This window comes from Bos indicus, chromosome 21 (assembly GCF_029378745.1).
Source record: "Bos indicus isolate NIAB-ARS_2022 breed Sahiwal x Tharparkar chromosome 21, NIAB-ARS_B.indTharparkar_mat_pri_1.0, whole genome shotgun sequence".
NCBI classification, from domain to species: Eukaryota; Metazoa; Chordata; class Mammalia; order Artiodactyla; family Bovidae; genus Bos; species Bos indicus.
Genome location: NC_091780.1, coordinates 5,211,294 through 5,228,866, shown reverse-complemented (window position 1 = coordinate 5,228,866; position 17,573 = coordinate 5,211,294). Strand labels below are relative to the sequence as shown.

General features: G+C 42.1%; 1 protein-coding gene across 2 annotated transcripts in view; it reads right to left on the bottom strand.

Annotated features, from left to right (window-relative positions):
• Positions 1–17,573, bottom strand: part of GABRG3 (gamma-aminobutyric acid type A receptor subunit gamma3) — an 846,991-nt gene that overhangs the window by 268,957 nt on the left and 560,461 nt on the right. For both annotated transcript variants that reach the window (XM_070774998.1, XM_070774999.1), the window contains exons 4-5: positions 16,571–16,791; positions 14,185–14,267 (exon numbers count right to left, since the gene is read on the bottom strand). In XM_070774998.1, coding sequence (XP_070631099.1) covers positions 14,185–14,267; positions 16,571–16,791 — 304 coding nt within the window. The remainder of the gene's footprint in view (positions 1–14,184; positions 14,268–16,570; positions 16,792–17,573) is intronic.

Below are 17,573 nucleotides of genomic sequence, written 5' to 3'. Positions count from 1 at the left end.
ACTGACACAAGGGTGTGCATTACATTAGAACAACCTAACAGAGTGACGCTTCTCACCCTCAGTGCCCTCAGAACAGATCATGCGTTCACAGGTGACAACCTAAGGCCCCAGCACACTAAGTGCAGAGGAAATATGCCACTTGATGTAAGCTCTGTGTCAAATAAAGAGTCCTGACAAGAGGTGGCTCCCATTCACCACAACTGTTTTCCTAATTCATGTTCAAAGGATATGCATCATCCTCAAAGCCATCACCTCCGCATGACTGGCATGGCTCCAATAAAATGGATGAAAATACACAGTTATCTATTTTCTCCAGCTCTTAGTCATCCAAAGAGAGGAAATGTGTCTAAAAGTGAGAAATGCGAGTCCCCTGCAACATTTAAACATTACCAAGTCTGCTTTCATGATCCCACAAAGAATAACTGGATTGTTCCAGCTCTATTCCCAGGTAATGGAAACCAATTAAGAATGCGCCACAACTTTCCTTCTTCCTTCCTTTCTTTTTCCTCCCTTTCTCCCTTAATTTCTTTTTTTTTCTTCTGGATAAAAAAGTTTGGAATTTATTTGTGAATGAACACAATAAATGAGCAAGCTTTGAAGACTTTTAAGAAGAGTGATTCAGAATTCCTGTTTAGGTAGGTCATTTAGCTGAGTCAATGGAGAGTAGATTTTAAATCTGGGTAGTGATAGAAGTTTAAAGAATGACAATGAGAGAAGGAAAGGAATTAATACACAAATCCAAGATATGCTTAAAATAATATGCATTTGGCAGTTATATACATTATGAATATATCGCCTTTCAGGTTCCATTTCACTCTTTTTCACCTGGTCTCTGATAACAGAGCTGGATGCCTTCAGCACTTCACTTTTCAACTAGCACAACGTTAAGCATTGTCATAGGAAAGAAACAGAAAGGCTCAGACTTCTTCCTGGTTGGGTGTGCTTTTCTTCTGCCTTCCTGTTGTTTCCCAACAGAGTGGGGAACAATGCGAAGCTTCCTAAGAGCCCAGACCACAGCCCGGAAACAGGGGAATCAGGAGCGTTGTTCTGTGTCCAGGGCTCACCTGGCTCAGGCAGAAGCCTCGGAATCAGGATCCAGGAGGCAGGCTCCCCTCTCCTACTTGGTTCATTTAGTGGAAAAGGCAAAAGGGGAGATGCTCCAAAATTCCTGCTAAGTCGTTTTAGTCGTGTCCGACTCTGTGTGACCCCATAGACGGCAGCCCACCAGGCTCCCCTGTCCCTGGGATTCTCCAGGCAAGAACACTGGAGTGGGTTGCCATTTCCTTCTCCAATGCATGAAAGTGAAAAGTGAAAGTGAAGTCGCTCAGTTGTGTCCGACTCCTGGCGACCCCATGGACTGCAGCCTACCAGGCTCCTCTGTCCATGGGATTTTCCAGGCAAGAGTACTGGAGTGGGGTGCCACTGCCTTCTCCACCAAATTCCTAGTATACTTTATTAAGCTGGCTATGAACATGTCTGCAATGCTTTGATGAAGAATATGCCAGTTTCTTCCCTGAAAGATGCATGCCTTCCTTAGGAATCCCATGAGAATTTTCATTTTCACCTTCATTTGGCAGGAAGGAAGCAGTGGCTCTGTCATGTCTTGCATGCAGGCCCATGTTTTTTGATCACTGAGTGAGGAGGCAATGGTCAGAGTACAGATGGAAGTGATAGAAAAAGCAAATTTCTAGAAGGCCATACACGGGTTCTTTTGCCTTGACACTGGGTCTCTTTAGCTAAAAACAAAAACAATAAAGACTGGGATGGAGAGAAGAACCTGGATTTGGGGAAGCAAGAGCCAAATTCATACTATTGCTGTACCATGCACCAGTTATATGATCCCACACTGCGTTCCTTCCCTATGGCTGTTTTCTCATCTGTGAAGGGGGGATGGCGGTGGGAATGGAGGGCTGAATGTGCTGCCCTGCACTCTGGCAGGAAACATACACATAGATGAGAGATCATCACTATTCTCTGGCCACACCTGGTGCCAGCCAGAGAGAAAACCAGACATGTGCTTGGGACTACTGTAACCATGCAGTGGCAAGACCCACATCTGCTGACAGAGATTTGCTACCTGGCGTTTACTCCACTTTCAAATTAATTATTTTGGGGAAAAGTAGCATTGCCTTTTAAAACTCTGAATATCAGCCAACTTTCTCAGACATCGTCAGTATCACCATAACTGCAATGGCATTTCCTTGATAATTTCTCAAGATAGAGTACAGTTACAGCTGGCACAGGTGTCAAAGATAAAGTGCATAAAAGTGCTTGCTGTGTTGGTTTTTTTTCATGGTGAATGGTTTAGAGGGGAGGAGCAATGCCTCAACAAAGTACATCTCATACATTTCACACCTTGAGGCCTGAGTGTCTAATTCTGCTCCACCTGTCCTCTTGTAATAAGAACAAAAACAACAGTTGTAATAATAATCAAGAGTGCAGACTCAACAGCCATTCCGTTTTGTTGAGACGCAGCTGCTCTCGCTCTCCAGGGTGATGCAAGCAGAAGGCCTCCCCAGCCCACACTGCATGACCTTGGCTGTGGAAGGCACGGAGGGAAACAGGGCTCCTCAGGGTCACTGTGTGGACACAATGGCCTGCGAGTGGCTTTCCAAGCAGGCAAGGGGCTAGTCCAGAGGCTCCCAGATGCTCAATAGGGTTCACACTTTGTCATGTTTCAAAAAGCTTTCTAAACTTTATTTCAGTGAATACATACATTATATAAAACAATAGAAACACACAAAGAAGCTAGAGATTTCACTATTTCTGCTGCTGCTGCTGCTAAGTCACTTCAGTTGTGTCCGACTCATTTCTACTCCCCCAAATAATGTTTACTATCAAGCCTTTGAATGGGGGAAACATTTTAAAGGCAAAGATTTTTTTTTCATAAAATAGTGAAAGTAACTGTTAAATGTCTCCCCTGATCCCCACTCTATTACAGTGATTAAGTTTCCTCTGGAAAGTCACACATAAAAAACAAAACAAAGACCCTAATCTGAATGGTAAATGCTTGATAGAGTTGTTAACCTAGGTAACCACTCAGCTGCTTAGGTAATTGTTTAGGCATTTTTAAGCCTTTCTCTCTGTTTCTCAATATTGTGCTACAGTCATCCTGCCCTTTTTTCCCTCCAAAACACATCCCAGAGCAGAAATGATTATATCTCTGTCTCTATTCCTGTGAACTAATTTTCAAAACAGAAATACTGCACAAACATATGTAACAGAACTCTGAAAGATGTAGGGAAGGAGTCTTTTCTTCATAGCCAAGTAGTCTTTTCTTTGAAAGATTTTTTTTTGTACACTCTTCAGGGTTTGTTCATCTGCTCCATGAGTAAGACAGCATTTGTGGGATTGTGTTGGATGAATGGTGGAAAAGGTCTCTTACCGTAAACCAAGAAGGCAATGACCTTGTGATTAGATTCCCAGTTGTTGCTGATGAAATTTTGGTTTCATCTTCAATGACTTCAATTTTTACAAGATGTGAGAAACATGAAGGTTTTCCAACCTTGTTATTTTCACAAAATTTGCCTTTAATGCATCAAGCATCCATTAGTTTCCCTGTCAAATCTATTTGTGTTATGGCTTTGAACCTGGGCAGGATCAGCTGCACACTGTTGCTCTGGTGCTCACATTGGCCGTCTCTGGTCTCCGTGCTCATGTGGACGTGACAGCCAGCGATGGAGTGAAAGTGAATGTCTTGGCCGGCAGCACAATCAGCAGGCTGATGTTTTCCCCAAGTAGGACAGTTCAGTGAGGTCCTATCTTAATCCTTAGAAGTGCTTGCTGCTCCCACTGGAACACAGGGAGCTGAACTAGCACTGGATGGATAGAATTTCCCATCAGTTGCCAAAAATGCACTCATCTCTGTGTTCTCAGGTGGAAACCCTGATTTCTCTAAACTCTTCAAAATCACTGCACTGACAAAAACCAATGTAGTGAGCATGCCATTTATAAGGTCTAGGGAAAGAAGAGTGGCCAGCTTCAGTTCAGTTCAGTTCAGTCCCTCAGTTGTGTCTGACTCTTTGTGACCCCATGAATTGCAGCACTCCAGGCCTTCCTGTCCATCACCAACCCCCGGAATTCACTCAAACTCACGTCCATCGAGTCGGTGATGCCATCCAGCCATCTCATCCTCTGTCGTCCCCTTCTCCTCCTGCCCCAAATCCCTCCCAGCATCAGAGTCTTTTCCAATGGGTCAACTCTTCACATGAGGTGGCCAAAGTATTGGAGTTTCTGCTTTAGCATCCTTGGCTTTATTTTAACACAGTTGCAGAGCCCACTGTCTGCAGGCTACCTTTATACAGAAATGTGTCCATAGTTGGGTAGATTCTTTCAAACTGATGAAATTGAGCCTAGCATGGCTAATGACTAATGAGGGTTTGAATATTTCCTCTCCCCTAGAAGCTTTCATGTGCAGATTATGTCCAACTCAGCTGTGCATCCTTGGGGAACCTAACAGTAAGAGAGAAAATGTGCAAACATCTCTCATACTTACTCCTGTCACCTAGCTTTCCTCAAGTCCACATCTTGGCTAAATAAACTAGGAATATATAAAGGGTATGCCTCTAATCCTTTCCATCATTTTTCAGCTTGCTGCCATTCCCACTTTACAGATGGGGGAAGGAAGACCCAGTGGGATTTACAGAGGTGAAGAAAGTTCCCCAATGTTCTGTGGTGAAGCAAGCAGGCATCGGGGATTCCAGCCCAGGAAGCCTTGCTTCACAGCCTTGGTCCTTCCCTCTCATGCTTCCCCTGCCCCCAGCAACACTCTCTGCAGTCACAAGGGTATCCACGGTGATGACAATCAGATGACTCCCTTCTGATCAAAGAGGGAGCCCTGAGCAGGAGTTTCCCATCACATGCACATTCCATTATTTAACTGAATCTTCACAGAGACAGATGAGGTGCATATTAAGAGAAAGCTAAGTCTCGGAGAATTTAAACAATCTGCAAATACCTAGGCAGTGAGACGTGCGGACATAGGGATGAGCTCTCACTCTTGTTTGACTCCCGCCCCCAGCACTTCCTTTGTGCTGGTTTTCAGGTGCTTGGTGTTCAGGAGGCGTGAATGTCATCTGTGCACCCTCCAGAGCACACTCTTCTCCAGGTGACCCAGCACCTACAAAACCATCGTCTGCCAAGAGGAGAGGTGGTGCCCCTATGTAAGAAGATCCGAGACACTGAAAGGTCACCTTCTCCAGCACCTCTGCAACCTTCCTGCCACTGCACCATCCTACCTCCCTCCATCTGCTGCTAAGAAAGGGACTCAAAACCTCCAGCGATTCACCCAGGTCATCTGGCTACAGACGGATGTCATCAAACAAAAAGCTTCTGCACAAAAAAGGAAAATGTAAGAGTGAGACACGACTGAGTGACTAAACCACCACCACAACCAAAAAGCAATGTATAGAATGAGAGAAAATGTTTGCAAACCATATATTTGACAAGGGACTAATATCCAAAATACATAAAGAACTCATACAAGTCAATAGAAAACAACAAATAACCCGATTAAAATATGGTAAAGGACCTGAACAGGCACTTTTCTGAAAAAGACATACAGATTTCCAACAAGTACATGAAAAGGTGCTCCATCATCAGGAAAATCCAAGTCAGGAACACAATGAAATATCACCCCTCATTGTCACAATGGCTTCATCAAAATGACAAGAGATCACATGTGTTGGTGAGATTGTGGAGAAAAGGGAACCCAAGTATACTGTTGGTGGGAATGTAAATTGTTATAGCTGTTATAGAAAACAGTGTAGAGGAAAACGTAAAAAATCAGAACTGCCATGTGATCCAGCATTCCACATCTGGATATGAATCCAAAGGAAACAAAATCTCCATCTGCATCCAATGCTTACATCGGCATTATTCACAACAGCCAAGACAAGGAAATAAACTAAGTATCCATCCACAGATGATTGGATGGCAGTGACGTATATATATGTGTGTAAATTCACTATATGTAGTAGTAGTGTAATTGCTCAATTGTGACCAACTGTGATCCCATGTACTGTAGCATATCAGGCTCCTCTGTTCATGGGATTCTCCAGACAAGAATACTGGAGTGGTTTGCCAGCCCCTTCTCCAGGGGATCTTCTCGACCCAGAGATCCAACTCTGGCCCCCTGCATTGCAGGAAGATTCTTTACCATCTGAGCCACCAGGGAAGCCCTGGTGCCTTATAGACACCAACAAAACAGTTGGTTACAATCAGAGTGCTCTAGATTTAATAATTTGTAAGTTTCTCTAATTTTAAAAGGATCCATCATTTGGCCACCTATTAAGAACACAAAAAGACCTCTTATGGGTCTAATATAAACAAACATACGATACAAAACCTTAGTAAGATCAGATAGCATATTTATATCTCAAAGACACAGACAAATCTGAGCTTCCCCCTAGAAGGCCTTGCTTAAGGTTCTACCAAGCCAGCTCTTAATTTTTAACTGCATATGCATTTATGAGCTCCCTCAAAATTTAGGGTGAGATTTAATTTCCCCAGTTAAGTAGGTACTTGCAAGTATGAGCTCCATTCCTTATGTCTTTCTACAACAGAGCCACCTCAGTGTCTTTAAACTGAGCCCCGGTTATTTCTCAGTAAAAACTGACTCTGCCACCACCCGTGTCTTCCATGGGTAGATATTTTCTCAGTATGTTTCAACGGAGCCCTGGATGTACTTAATCAACTCCCTCCACCTCCCAGTGTCTTTCAACCAGGTGAGAATTCTCTCAGTATCTTCCAACCAAGCCACACCCAATATCTAGACCCTGGTGTCTTCCCCTATCCGTCCCGAGTACCTTACCAAGAGGGGGCAGGCACCTGCTATGCCCCACCAAATAAAAACTCATATTTACTATATGTATATGTACATGTATACGTATAGTGTTTGTTAGTTGCTCAGTTGTGTCCAACTCTTTGCAGCCCCACAGACTGTACCTGCCAAGCTCCTCTGTCCATGAGATTCTCCAGGCAAGAACACTGGAGTGGGTTGCCATTTCCTTCTCCAAATGTATGTGTACAGACATTATATATATATATATGTATGTGTGTGTGTGTGTGTGTGTGTGTGTGTGTGTATAGCTATTCTTTGGAACTCTGCATTCAAATGGGTATATCTTTCCTTTTCTCCTTTGCCTTTTGCTTATTTTCTGAGCTATCTGTAAGGCATCCTCAGAGAGAAGTTTTGCCTTTTGTGTTTCTCTTCCTTGCGGGTGGTCTTGCTCCCTCCCTCCTGCACAGTGTCAAGCACCAGTGTTCACTTAGCATACTGCCTTCACGATCCATTCGTGTTGTTGCAAATGGCAGTGTTTTCTTTTTGAGGCTGAGTGATATTTCACTCCAGTGTTCCTGCCTGGAGAATCTCATGGAACCTGGTGGGCTATAGTCCATAAGTTCTGCATGATGAAAGAGTCAGACACGACTGAAGAAACTGAGCACACAAGTAGTGAAATATTACTCAGCCTCAAAAAGAAACGCTGCCATTTGCAACAACACGAATGGATCTTGAAGGCACTATGCTAAGTGAACACTGGTGTGTGACATTGTGCAGGAGGGAAGGAGCGAGACCTCCCCCAAGGAAGAGAAACGCAAAAGGCAAAATGGCTGTCTGAGGACGCCTTGCAGATAGCTGAGAAAAGAAAAGAAGCAAAAGGCAAAGGAGAAAAGGAAAGAGATACCCATCTGAATGCAGAGTTCCAAAGAATAGCAAGGAGAGATAAGAAAGCCTTCCTTAGCAATCAATGCAAAGAAACAGAGGAAAACAATAGAAAGGGAAAGACTAGAGATCTCATAAAGAAAATTATAGATACCAAGGGAACATTTCAGGCAAAGATGGGCTCAATAAAGGACAGAAATGGCATGGAACTAACAGAGTAGAAAATATTAAGAGATAGCAAGAATACACAGAATAACTGCACAAAAAGGTCTGAATGACCCAGATAACCATGATGGTGTGATCACTAACCTAGCGCCAGACATCGTGGAGTACGAAGTAAAGTGGGCCTTAAGAAGCATCACTACGGACAAAGCTAGTAGAGGTGATGGGATTCCATCTGAGCTATTTCAAATCCTAAAAGAAGATGGTGTGAAAGTGCTGCACTCAGTAAATTTGGAAAACTCAGCAGTGGCCACAGGACTGGAAAAGTCAATCTTTATTCCAATCCCAAAAAAGGCTATGAAAGAATGTTCAAAATACGACATAACTGCACTCATCTCACACAGCAAAATAATGCTCAAGATTCTCCAAGTCAGGCTTCAATAGTACATGAACTGAGAACTTCCAGATGTTCAGGTTGGATTTAGAAGAGGTAGAGAAACCACAGATCAAATTGCCAACATGTGTTGGATCATAGAAAAAGCAGGAGAGTTCCAGAAATATATCTACTTCTGCTTTATTGACTGTGCCAAAGCCTTTGACTGTGAGGATCATAATAAACTGTAAAATTCTTAAGGAGATGGGAATAACAGATTACCATATCTGCCTCTTGAAAAATCTGTATGCAGGTCAAGAAGCAATTGTTAAAATAGGTCATGGAAGACTGGACTGGTTCCGAACTGAGAAAGGAGTACATCAAGGCTATATTGTCACCCTGATTATTTAACTTATATGCAGAATACATCATGCAAAATGCTGGGCTTGATTCCTGGAAAGCTGGAATCAAGATTGCCAGGGGAAATATCAAAAACTTCAGAAATGCAGATGACACCACTCTTACAGCAGAAGGTGAAGAGAAACTAAGGAATTTCTTGATGAAAGTGAAAGAGAAGAGTGAAAAAGCTGGCTTAAAACTTGACATTCAAACAGCAAAGATCCAGTCCCATCACTTCATGGCAAATAGATGGGGGAAAAATGGAAACAGTGAGAGATTTTATTTTCTTGGGCTCCAAAATCACTGCAGATGGTGACTTCAGCCATGAAATTAAAAGACGCTTCCTCCTTGGAAGAAAAGCTATGACCAACGTAGACAGCATATTAAAAAGCAGAGACATTACTTTGCCAACAAATGTCTGTCTAGTCAAAGCTATGGTTTTTCCAGTAGTCCCATATGGATGTGAGAGTTGGACTATAAAAGAAAGCTGAGCACCGAAGACTTGATGCTTTTGAACTGCATTGCTGGAGAAGACTCTTGAGAGTCCCTTGGACTGCAAGGAGAAAGACTTACTTTTATGATTTCAAAATTTGAGACTACTTTTAGAGCAGTTTAAGTTCATAGCAAAATGAAAAGATTTTTACATATCATCCCCCTGGCATGCATAGCCTCCCCCATTATCAAGAGTGGATATTTGATAAACCTGCATTGATGCATCATAATGGCCCAAAGTCCATGACTTCTCTGTTGCTCAGACAGTAAAGAATCCGCCTGCAACACAGGACACCTGGGTTCAATCCCTAGGTTGAAAAAATCCTCTAGAGAAGGGAATGGCAAACTACTCTAGTATTCTTGACTCAAGAATAACATGGACAGAGGACCCTGGTAAGCTACAGTCAGGAACTCTTCCTCTGCCATGACCTGGCCCTTAAGCTCTTTCAACAACTTATTTCACTCAGAACCAGAAGAAAAGCAACCTTCCTTCAAGACTGGACAGCAGAGCCAGTGCAATCATCAGTAGCAGTGGTTTCTACCATAACAGTTCATGGGAGGAGTCCTCAAAGCTCCATCCCTTCTGCTACAGGCATCACTGTCCGCATCGACAGCACCCTCCCACTCCCCAATGTGTGAGTGTCCTCAGCAGTGAGGTGGCGTGGTCAGGGAAGATCTGGGGAGGCCAGTGATCCAGAAACATGTAGGAAGATGACTTGGACAGCATGTGGGAAGATGACCTAGCCATCTGGTGAAAGGTGAGCATCTCAAGGAGTACAGGTCAGGCAAAGAGACAAGCTGGCAAAATGCCCCTCACCCTCCACACTGGTCTGCCTGGTGTGGTCCCTGATGGGGAACCTGCTTCCCAGGGCAATGCCTCGATTCTCACTCTCAGCTCCAGGCTACAGGACTCCCCCCTCTCTCAGACATACCAAAAAACACCCTTTGGCAACACCCAAAGCAGGTGAGCTCAAGTGAACACAAGAACATTTTGGGGACCTTGGAGTCCACGTATTTTATAGGATGGAAGGGTGAGAACTTCCCTTCCTGTATTAGTAAGTGTTCTCCAGAGAAACGGAACCAATAAGGTAAATATAGATGCAGAGATAGATAGAGATAAAGATATAAGAGATCATACATTATAGGAATTGGTTCATACAATATGGGAGCTGAGAAGTTCTACAGTCTGTCCTCTAAAAACTGAAGACTCAGGAAAGCTGGTGGTGTACTTCTGTCTGAGTTGAAAGGCCTCAGAATCAGGAGACTGAGGTTTTAAGTCCTGATCCAAGTCTGAGGCCTGGGAACCAGGAGCCACCGATATCTGAGAACTGAAGATGCACGTCCCAGCTCAAGCAAAGAGCAAATGCCACTGTCATTCACCTGTTTCTTCTACAGACAGACCTTGGAATATTGGGGGTTCAGGTCCAGGTCATCACAATAAAGAAACACGGCAACAAAGCAAGTCACACAGAATTTCCCAGAGCATATAAATTTTGTTTACTTTATGCAATTGTCTATTAAGTATGCAAAGTTGTTGTTGCTGTTGTTCAGTCACCAAGCTGTGTGTGACTCTGTGACTGCATGGACTGTAGCATGCCAGGCGTCCCTGAAAAACAACCACTCCAATATTCTTGCTGTGAGAACAACATGAACTGTATTTAAAAAGTATGCAATAGCATTACATATTAAAAAAAGAAAAGGTTAATGTCTTAATTAAAAAACAAGGCTGTTTAAGAACGGATGTCATAGATTTAAATTTGTAAAACAAAATGCAGGATCTGTGAAGCACAATAACATGAAATGCAATAAGAGGAGGTATGCCTGCATTTGGTCCTCAGAGGACCGGATAACTCCATCCACCCCATCCACACTGGTGAGGGCTATCTTCTTTCCCCAGTCTACTGACTCAAACTCTGACTACTGTACTACTCTAATGACTCCTATAGGCACCGTCACAGACACACTCAGAAACACTGTTTTACCAACTATCTGGGCATCTCTGAGACCAGCCAAGTGAACAATTGCTCTCTTCTTGGAAGACAGGCTTCCTTTTGGAAATTTTGTACCTGAGCACTTGCTTCACAGTACACAGGACCACTGCTGCCATTTCACAGCATCTGCTATTTCTCTCTCATCCAAGAGATAAAGGACTTTCAGGGAGCTGTGTGGTTCCTTTCCTGCCAAGCAAAAGTCCTGTTTGCCAGGACATTCCACCTTGAAGAGGGCCCAACTCGGTTAATGCACTGGGACAGCAGGCAGGGAACGAACAACTTTGTCTCTGTTTAAGATGTACACCGGTTATGAAGATGGACCTTTGTCGACAAAGTGATGTCTCTGCTTTTTAATATGCTGTCTGGGTTTGTCATAGCTTTTCTTCCAAGGAGCAAGCCTCTTTTAATATCATGGCTATAATCATTGACCGCGGTGATTTTGGAGCCCAAGAAAATAAAATCTGTCACCATTTCCACTCCCCCCCCCCCCCCATCCATTTGCCATGAAGTAATGGGACTGCATGTCATGATCTTCATTTATTAAAAGCTGAGTTTAAGACAGTGTTTTCACTCTCCTCTTTCAGTTTTATCAAGAGGCTGTTTAGTTCCTCTTCACTTTCTACCATTTAAGTTGTATCATCTTTGTATCTGAGGTTGCTGTTATTTCTCCTGGTAATCTTGATTTCAGCTTGAGCTTCATCATCTCTTTAGCATGATGTACTCTGCAAAGAAGTTAAATAAGCAGGGTGACAATATACAGCCTTGACGTACTCCTTTCCCAAGTTGGAACCAGTCCGTTGTTCCATGTCCAGTTCTAACTGTTGCTTCTTGACCAGCATACAGGTTTCTCAGGAGGCAGGTAAGGTGGTCCGGTATTCCCATCTCTTTAAGAATTTTCCATAGTTTGTTGTGATCCTCATAGTCAAAAGCTTTAACATTGTCAATAAAGCACAAGTAGATGTCTGTTTTTTTTTTTTTTTTATTCCCTTGCTTTTTCTATGATCCAGCAAATGTTGGCTATTTGATTTTTGGATCCTCTGCCTTTTTAAAAGCCAGCTCGTACATCTGAAAGTTCTTAGTTCACATACTGTGGAAACCTAGCTTGAAGTATTTTATGCATTACCTTGCTAGCAGGTAAATTGAATGCAATTGTATGGTAGTTTGAACATTCTTTGACATTACATTTCTTTTGGATTAGAATGAAAACTGACGTTTTCCAGTCCTGTGGCCACTGCTGAGGTTTCCAATTTGCTGACATATTGAGTACAACACTTTATCATAATCACCTTTTAGTATTTGAAATAGCTCAGCTAGAATTCCATCACCTCCATTAGCTTTGTTAAGAAGCTTTGAAGAAGGCCTTCTTATCTCTCCTTGCTGGACCAAACAGTAGCCCTATTTTACATATTTCGAGAAATATCCATACCATTTTCCACAATGGCTACACCAACTTAATTCACACCATCAGTGCAGAAAGTTTCCTTTTCTCCAGATCCTTTCCAGTACTTGTTGTGCTTTTGATAATAGCCATTTTGATAGGTGTGAAATGATATCTCATTGTGGTTTTGATGTGCGTTTCCCTGCTTATTAGTGATGTTGAACATCTTTCCATATACCTATTGGCCATCTGTATGTCTTCTTCAGAAAAAAATGTTTGTTTACCTTTTCTGCCCATTTTTAATAAAAAGTTTCTTTGCTGTTGAGGTGAATGAGTTCTTTACATATTTTGGATATTACTCTCTTATGACTTACAAATATTTTATCCATTAAGTAGGCAGCCTTCCCATTCTGTTGATGGTTTTCTTTGCTGTACAGAAGATCTTCAGTATGATATGTAGTTTTATGGTGTCGAGTCTTATGTTCAACTTTTAATATAATTTTAGTTAATTATTGTGTATAGTGTAAGACAGTGGTTGAATTTAATTCTCTTGCATGTAGCTGACCTGTTTTCCCAACACCATTTATTGAAGGGATTGTCCTTTCTTCATTGCATATATTCTTGTCTCCCTTGTCATAAATTAATGACCACACACATGTGAGTTCATTTCTGGGCTCTCTGTTCTATTACACTGAGCTATCTGTCCGTTTTTATGCTAGTGTCACACATTTTGGTAACTATAGCTTTGTAGTATAGTTTGAAATTAGTGACCGGCATTTTCAGCTTTGTTCTTCTTTCTCAAGATGGCTTTGGCCTCCTTGGTTACATCTATCCTTAGGCGAAATTTTGCTTTCTATCTTGTCTTTTTCTGAATTTAAAATGAACTGTACAATGTGTTTATCCATTATTTCACTTTGTCTTTTCACTAAAATGTCTAGTGAAGAAAGCCACAAAACCTTCTGCCTGAGAATTTGTCACATTTGCATGTCATATCCCATATGCAATTTTAAAGATAGTCAATAAACTTAGCTGAATTCTTATGAGTCATACTTAAGTATTGTGGTCAGTATGTTTTAAATGAGCCATCATAAATTCTGCAAGTTTATTTCCATACTGGCCTTTACTCTGAAACTTCATAATCAAATAAATTTGATATTTCCTTTTACTTGTATTGCTGTACTTAGCATTAGACACAGTCTTTAAGAATTAGTAAATGAGTACTTGTTAGCTCTAGCATCAATCCTATGTAAAAACTGGACTAAATAAAATACTATGAAAAATTACATCCATCTATAGCACAATGAGACAAATATAAATATATTTAAGCAAAAACTCTTTCTTTTTATTTTGAAGAGAAACCACCTGACTGAAGATGATATTAAACCTAAAATTATTGCAAAGGAATTCTGTATACATTCAAATAGTACACACAGTTTATTAGCAGAAGGGTCTTTGGTAAATCAACAGTTCATCAATTTCTCAGTTCTTTACTATTAAGACAAATGGTTTAAATTGCTCAAGGATTTATGAAAGCTACATATTTTGTAACACAAGTTCTATGTAACAAAGTCTAGAGTGAATATCCTCAGGTGGTCCAGACCAAAACTGTTATCTGTTTTCTCTGGTAGTACAGTGATGCTATAATCAGTCATATGACTGTTTACTATAAATCAGCATAGGCTAGACAGTCATTTCCATAGCAGTCATACCCCAAGTCAGTACTCACAGCTGGAGAATATCAGCGGGCAGGAGTGCTCATCCATGGGGAAGTTGTGCAGCTGCAGCTGGCATTCTGCATTTATGGTGAGCCTGTGGGGGAGCCAAATGTCACTCTTGAGGTCAGCCAGGAGCAAACCAGCAAAGGCCTTAAGCAAGGTCAGGGCAGTCACATTACCACAACACAGGGGGCAGGGGGCTGGGGTGGCTGCATGGAATCCAGTCTTGGCAAGGGCACTATCCATTCAGTATACCATTTGGTTTTTGTGTGTCGTGTCACTTTGCTTTACTTTTAACTATCAGAATCAAAGGGAATGTCCATTAGTGAACTCCCTGTGTCTAGAAATACAAGCCAAGTAAGAGAGGAAACAAATTGAAACAATATGTGTCCTTGCTGTCACATATCTTTGTTTTTAATTTGCTTGACTGAATTAAATCCTTTCTCCATTTTGAAACTGATTTATTTGCCTAGTTAGGTATAATGCCAAGTTCATCCACTTGTAAGGAAGATTTCATATTTGGCCAGCCTCCCCACTTGAATAGGCAGGTGGTGACTGCACTAAATGTGTGTATGGCATCTTTTCAAAGCAGGCATTCCTGGGGTTTGAGTTTTTGTAAAGGATCCCAGGACTGGCCATGTCTCTATTATGATTTGCTGAAGCTCACATTCATTTCAGAGTCTCATTTATATTCTTTTAAGAATTGATGAGGAAATAGCTGTTAAAAAATCCTGTTTTCCAAATATAACATCAGTAGAATTTCCTGTGGCATTTTTGTTGTTGCTGTTCCCAGTCTGCCAACATTATAATTTCCCTGAAACTTTAAAATTCTTAACTGTTTTGCTTATTTTGATGCCAATATGTGCCTTTGTCTATGTGACAAATACTTATTTACTATGTGAGTTACAGATTTTTCCTTATGATCACAAATCACTTGCAGTTAAAAGCTTCTTATAATGGATGTAGGGGGAGGAAGCTGTGTTCAGGGCTTGGCAGTGGTATTCACCAAGCAGGAGGACAGAGGGACATGGTCAGAGGTATTAGAGCAATCACCTTCCCCAGTAGCATGCCGAATTAAATGCCCTTTGGGATTTCATGAGGAAATATCACATGGGCAGGTAGCTCCAAGAATCTGGTGCCCAGAAGGGACATTAGGGATTGGAAATAACTCGTGGGATGAATCCTCAGCATGAATATGGCTTTTAAAGCCTTAGGAATGGATGAGCTAAGTCAGCAGGAAAGTGGAAATTGGGTAAAATCCTAAGACAGGAGCAGCAGAATGAGGAGGTGCCGTGTCAGGAGCTGGACAGGAGGTGCAGGAAGCAGCCGAGGAGCAGCAAAGCCAGTGAGAAAGCGACCATCGGCACAAGGCAGTCAGGCCAGTGCTCTAGAAAGGCCTCAGAGACTGGGAGGGCAGCCTCCTTGATCCCAGGGCTGGATGAGCAGGAAGACTGGTGTAGCTGCCTACCATACATTCCGTGTATGTTGCAGTCATGCGTTCAGTCAGACTCAGGTCACCCTACAGGAGAGACTCTTGAGAGATACAGACCCAGGTTCAAACTCAGGTAATATTAGTTCCCAATGGAGACTTTGGGCAGGCAAGTGAGCTCACGTTCTTTTAAATCCAGCCACTATTACCTTACTGGGTTTCTGTGAGGACAGCCTGGCCCCAGGAGGACTGATTACAAGGTGGCTGTCACTTCCATTAAGGATGCATTAGAGAACGCCCTCTGTGCTCTTTTGTTCCTTGTGGTCTCAAATTTGGCTATAATTAGATTTGTCAATTAGTACACCAAGACATCTTTATTTCTTAGTTGAATGGATCTGTGGGTTAAATATATTAAAGGTAATTTCCACAGCCCACTTCTAGCAGAAATGGATACTAATTAAGGAAGGAGTTTATATTTATTAAAGATTATTTGTATGACGTTAGTTTTGTACATGGAGAAGGCAAGGGCACCCCAGTCCAGTACTCTTGCCTGGAAAATCCCATGGTGGAGCCATGGATGGTGGAGCCTGGTAGGCTGCAGTCCATGGGGTCGCTAAGAGTCGGACACGACTGAGTGACTTCACTTTCACTTTTCCCTTTCACACATTGGAGGAGGAAATGGCGGCCCACTCCAGTTTTCTTGCCTAGAGAATCCCAGGTATGGGGAAGCCTGGTGGGTTTCCGTCTATGGGGTTGCACAGAGTCGGACACGACTGAAGTGACTTAGCAGCAGCAGCAACAGCAGTTTTGCACATGTGGGATTAGGAAAAACTTCTTCAAGACCCAGTAGCATGCCGAACATGAGAAGTGATAGAACTCAGCAATGAAAATAGGGTCCCATTCCTACAGTGATCTAAAGTCCCCAGTGTCAGACTACTAGTGGGATTAAATATTCACTAGCATCTCACCTTAAAGTATAAAGGATTTTCCCATCATTCCAAATTCTGAGGAGTTGATTGGGGGTGGTGATCCAGTGAGCCTCTGCAGTTTTGGAATTTCGGAAGATCGTATCTGGAATCCATATTAACCCCACCATGTTGCTGTTCAGAGTAAGTATTTTCATTGTGCTGTTGAACCTAAGGCGACTGTCAGTCCAGGTCTGAGCAAAAAATATATCGATTTGATATTCCTGAAACAGAGCAAAAGGAGGGGAAAGACATTTCTGTTAGTGGATTTTCTGCAGGTTTTGCTTTCTTTCTCAGGAGTTTGGTTCTGCTCATGGTTTCATCTTCACCTGTTAGCACTTAACGTCGTGCCTGGATCAACATGGCAGACACTTAACAAAGGCAACCAATATCATTAGTCAACTGTGAGATAACACGTGACAATGCTCTGTAAATAGTAAATTGTAATAAATACATAGCGAGAGGCCAAGAGGTAGTAGAAAATGATTCAGAACATAGACACAGACCTTCCTATATTCCTAAGTCCAAGCTCTGGCAGGTAGCAAAATCTAGCATTCTCTCCATTCAGTCGCTCAGCATTACCCAACTATAGTCTATAAACTGAATAGAATAGTAGTGTCTATCTACTTCTTAAAGGAGTTATATAAAAAGAAATGATTAAATAAAAAGCTCTAGTGCCTGGCACAACACAAATTATCCAGAGAGTATTAGCTTATATACTAATAAAAATGATCATTTTCATCCAAAAGCTTTCTCAAATCACAAATCAACCCAAATCAAACAGAAAAGCAAAAAACAAGCAGCAGCAACAACAACAAAAAATAGGGCTGACAGCCACCCAAGTCAAATGCCAATTCCAACAGAGGGCTGAAGGGGCAAATTTTTTCTGTAACTGGAAGTAATCCCAATATGCACAGTACATTAGATACAGGATGGGGTTGATGTTACTGTGAGACCCAGAGAAATGTCTCAAGTCTGGACCACCTCTGGGGCTCTTCCCCCAGTC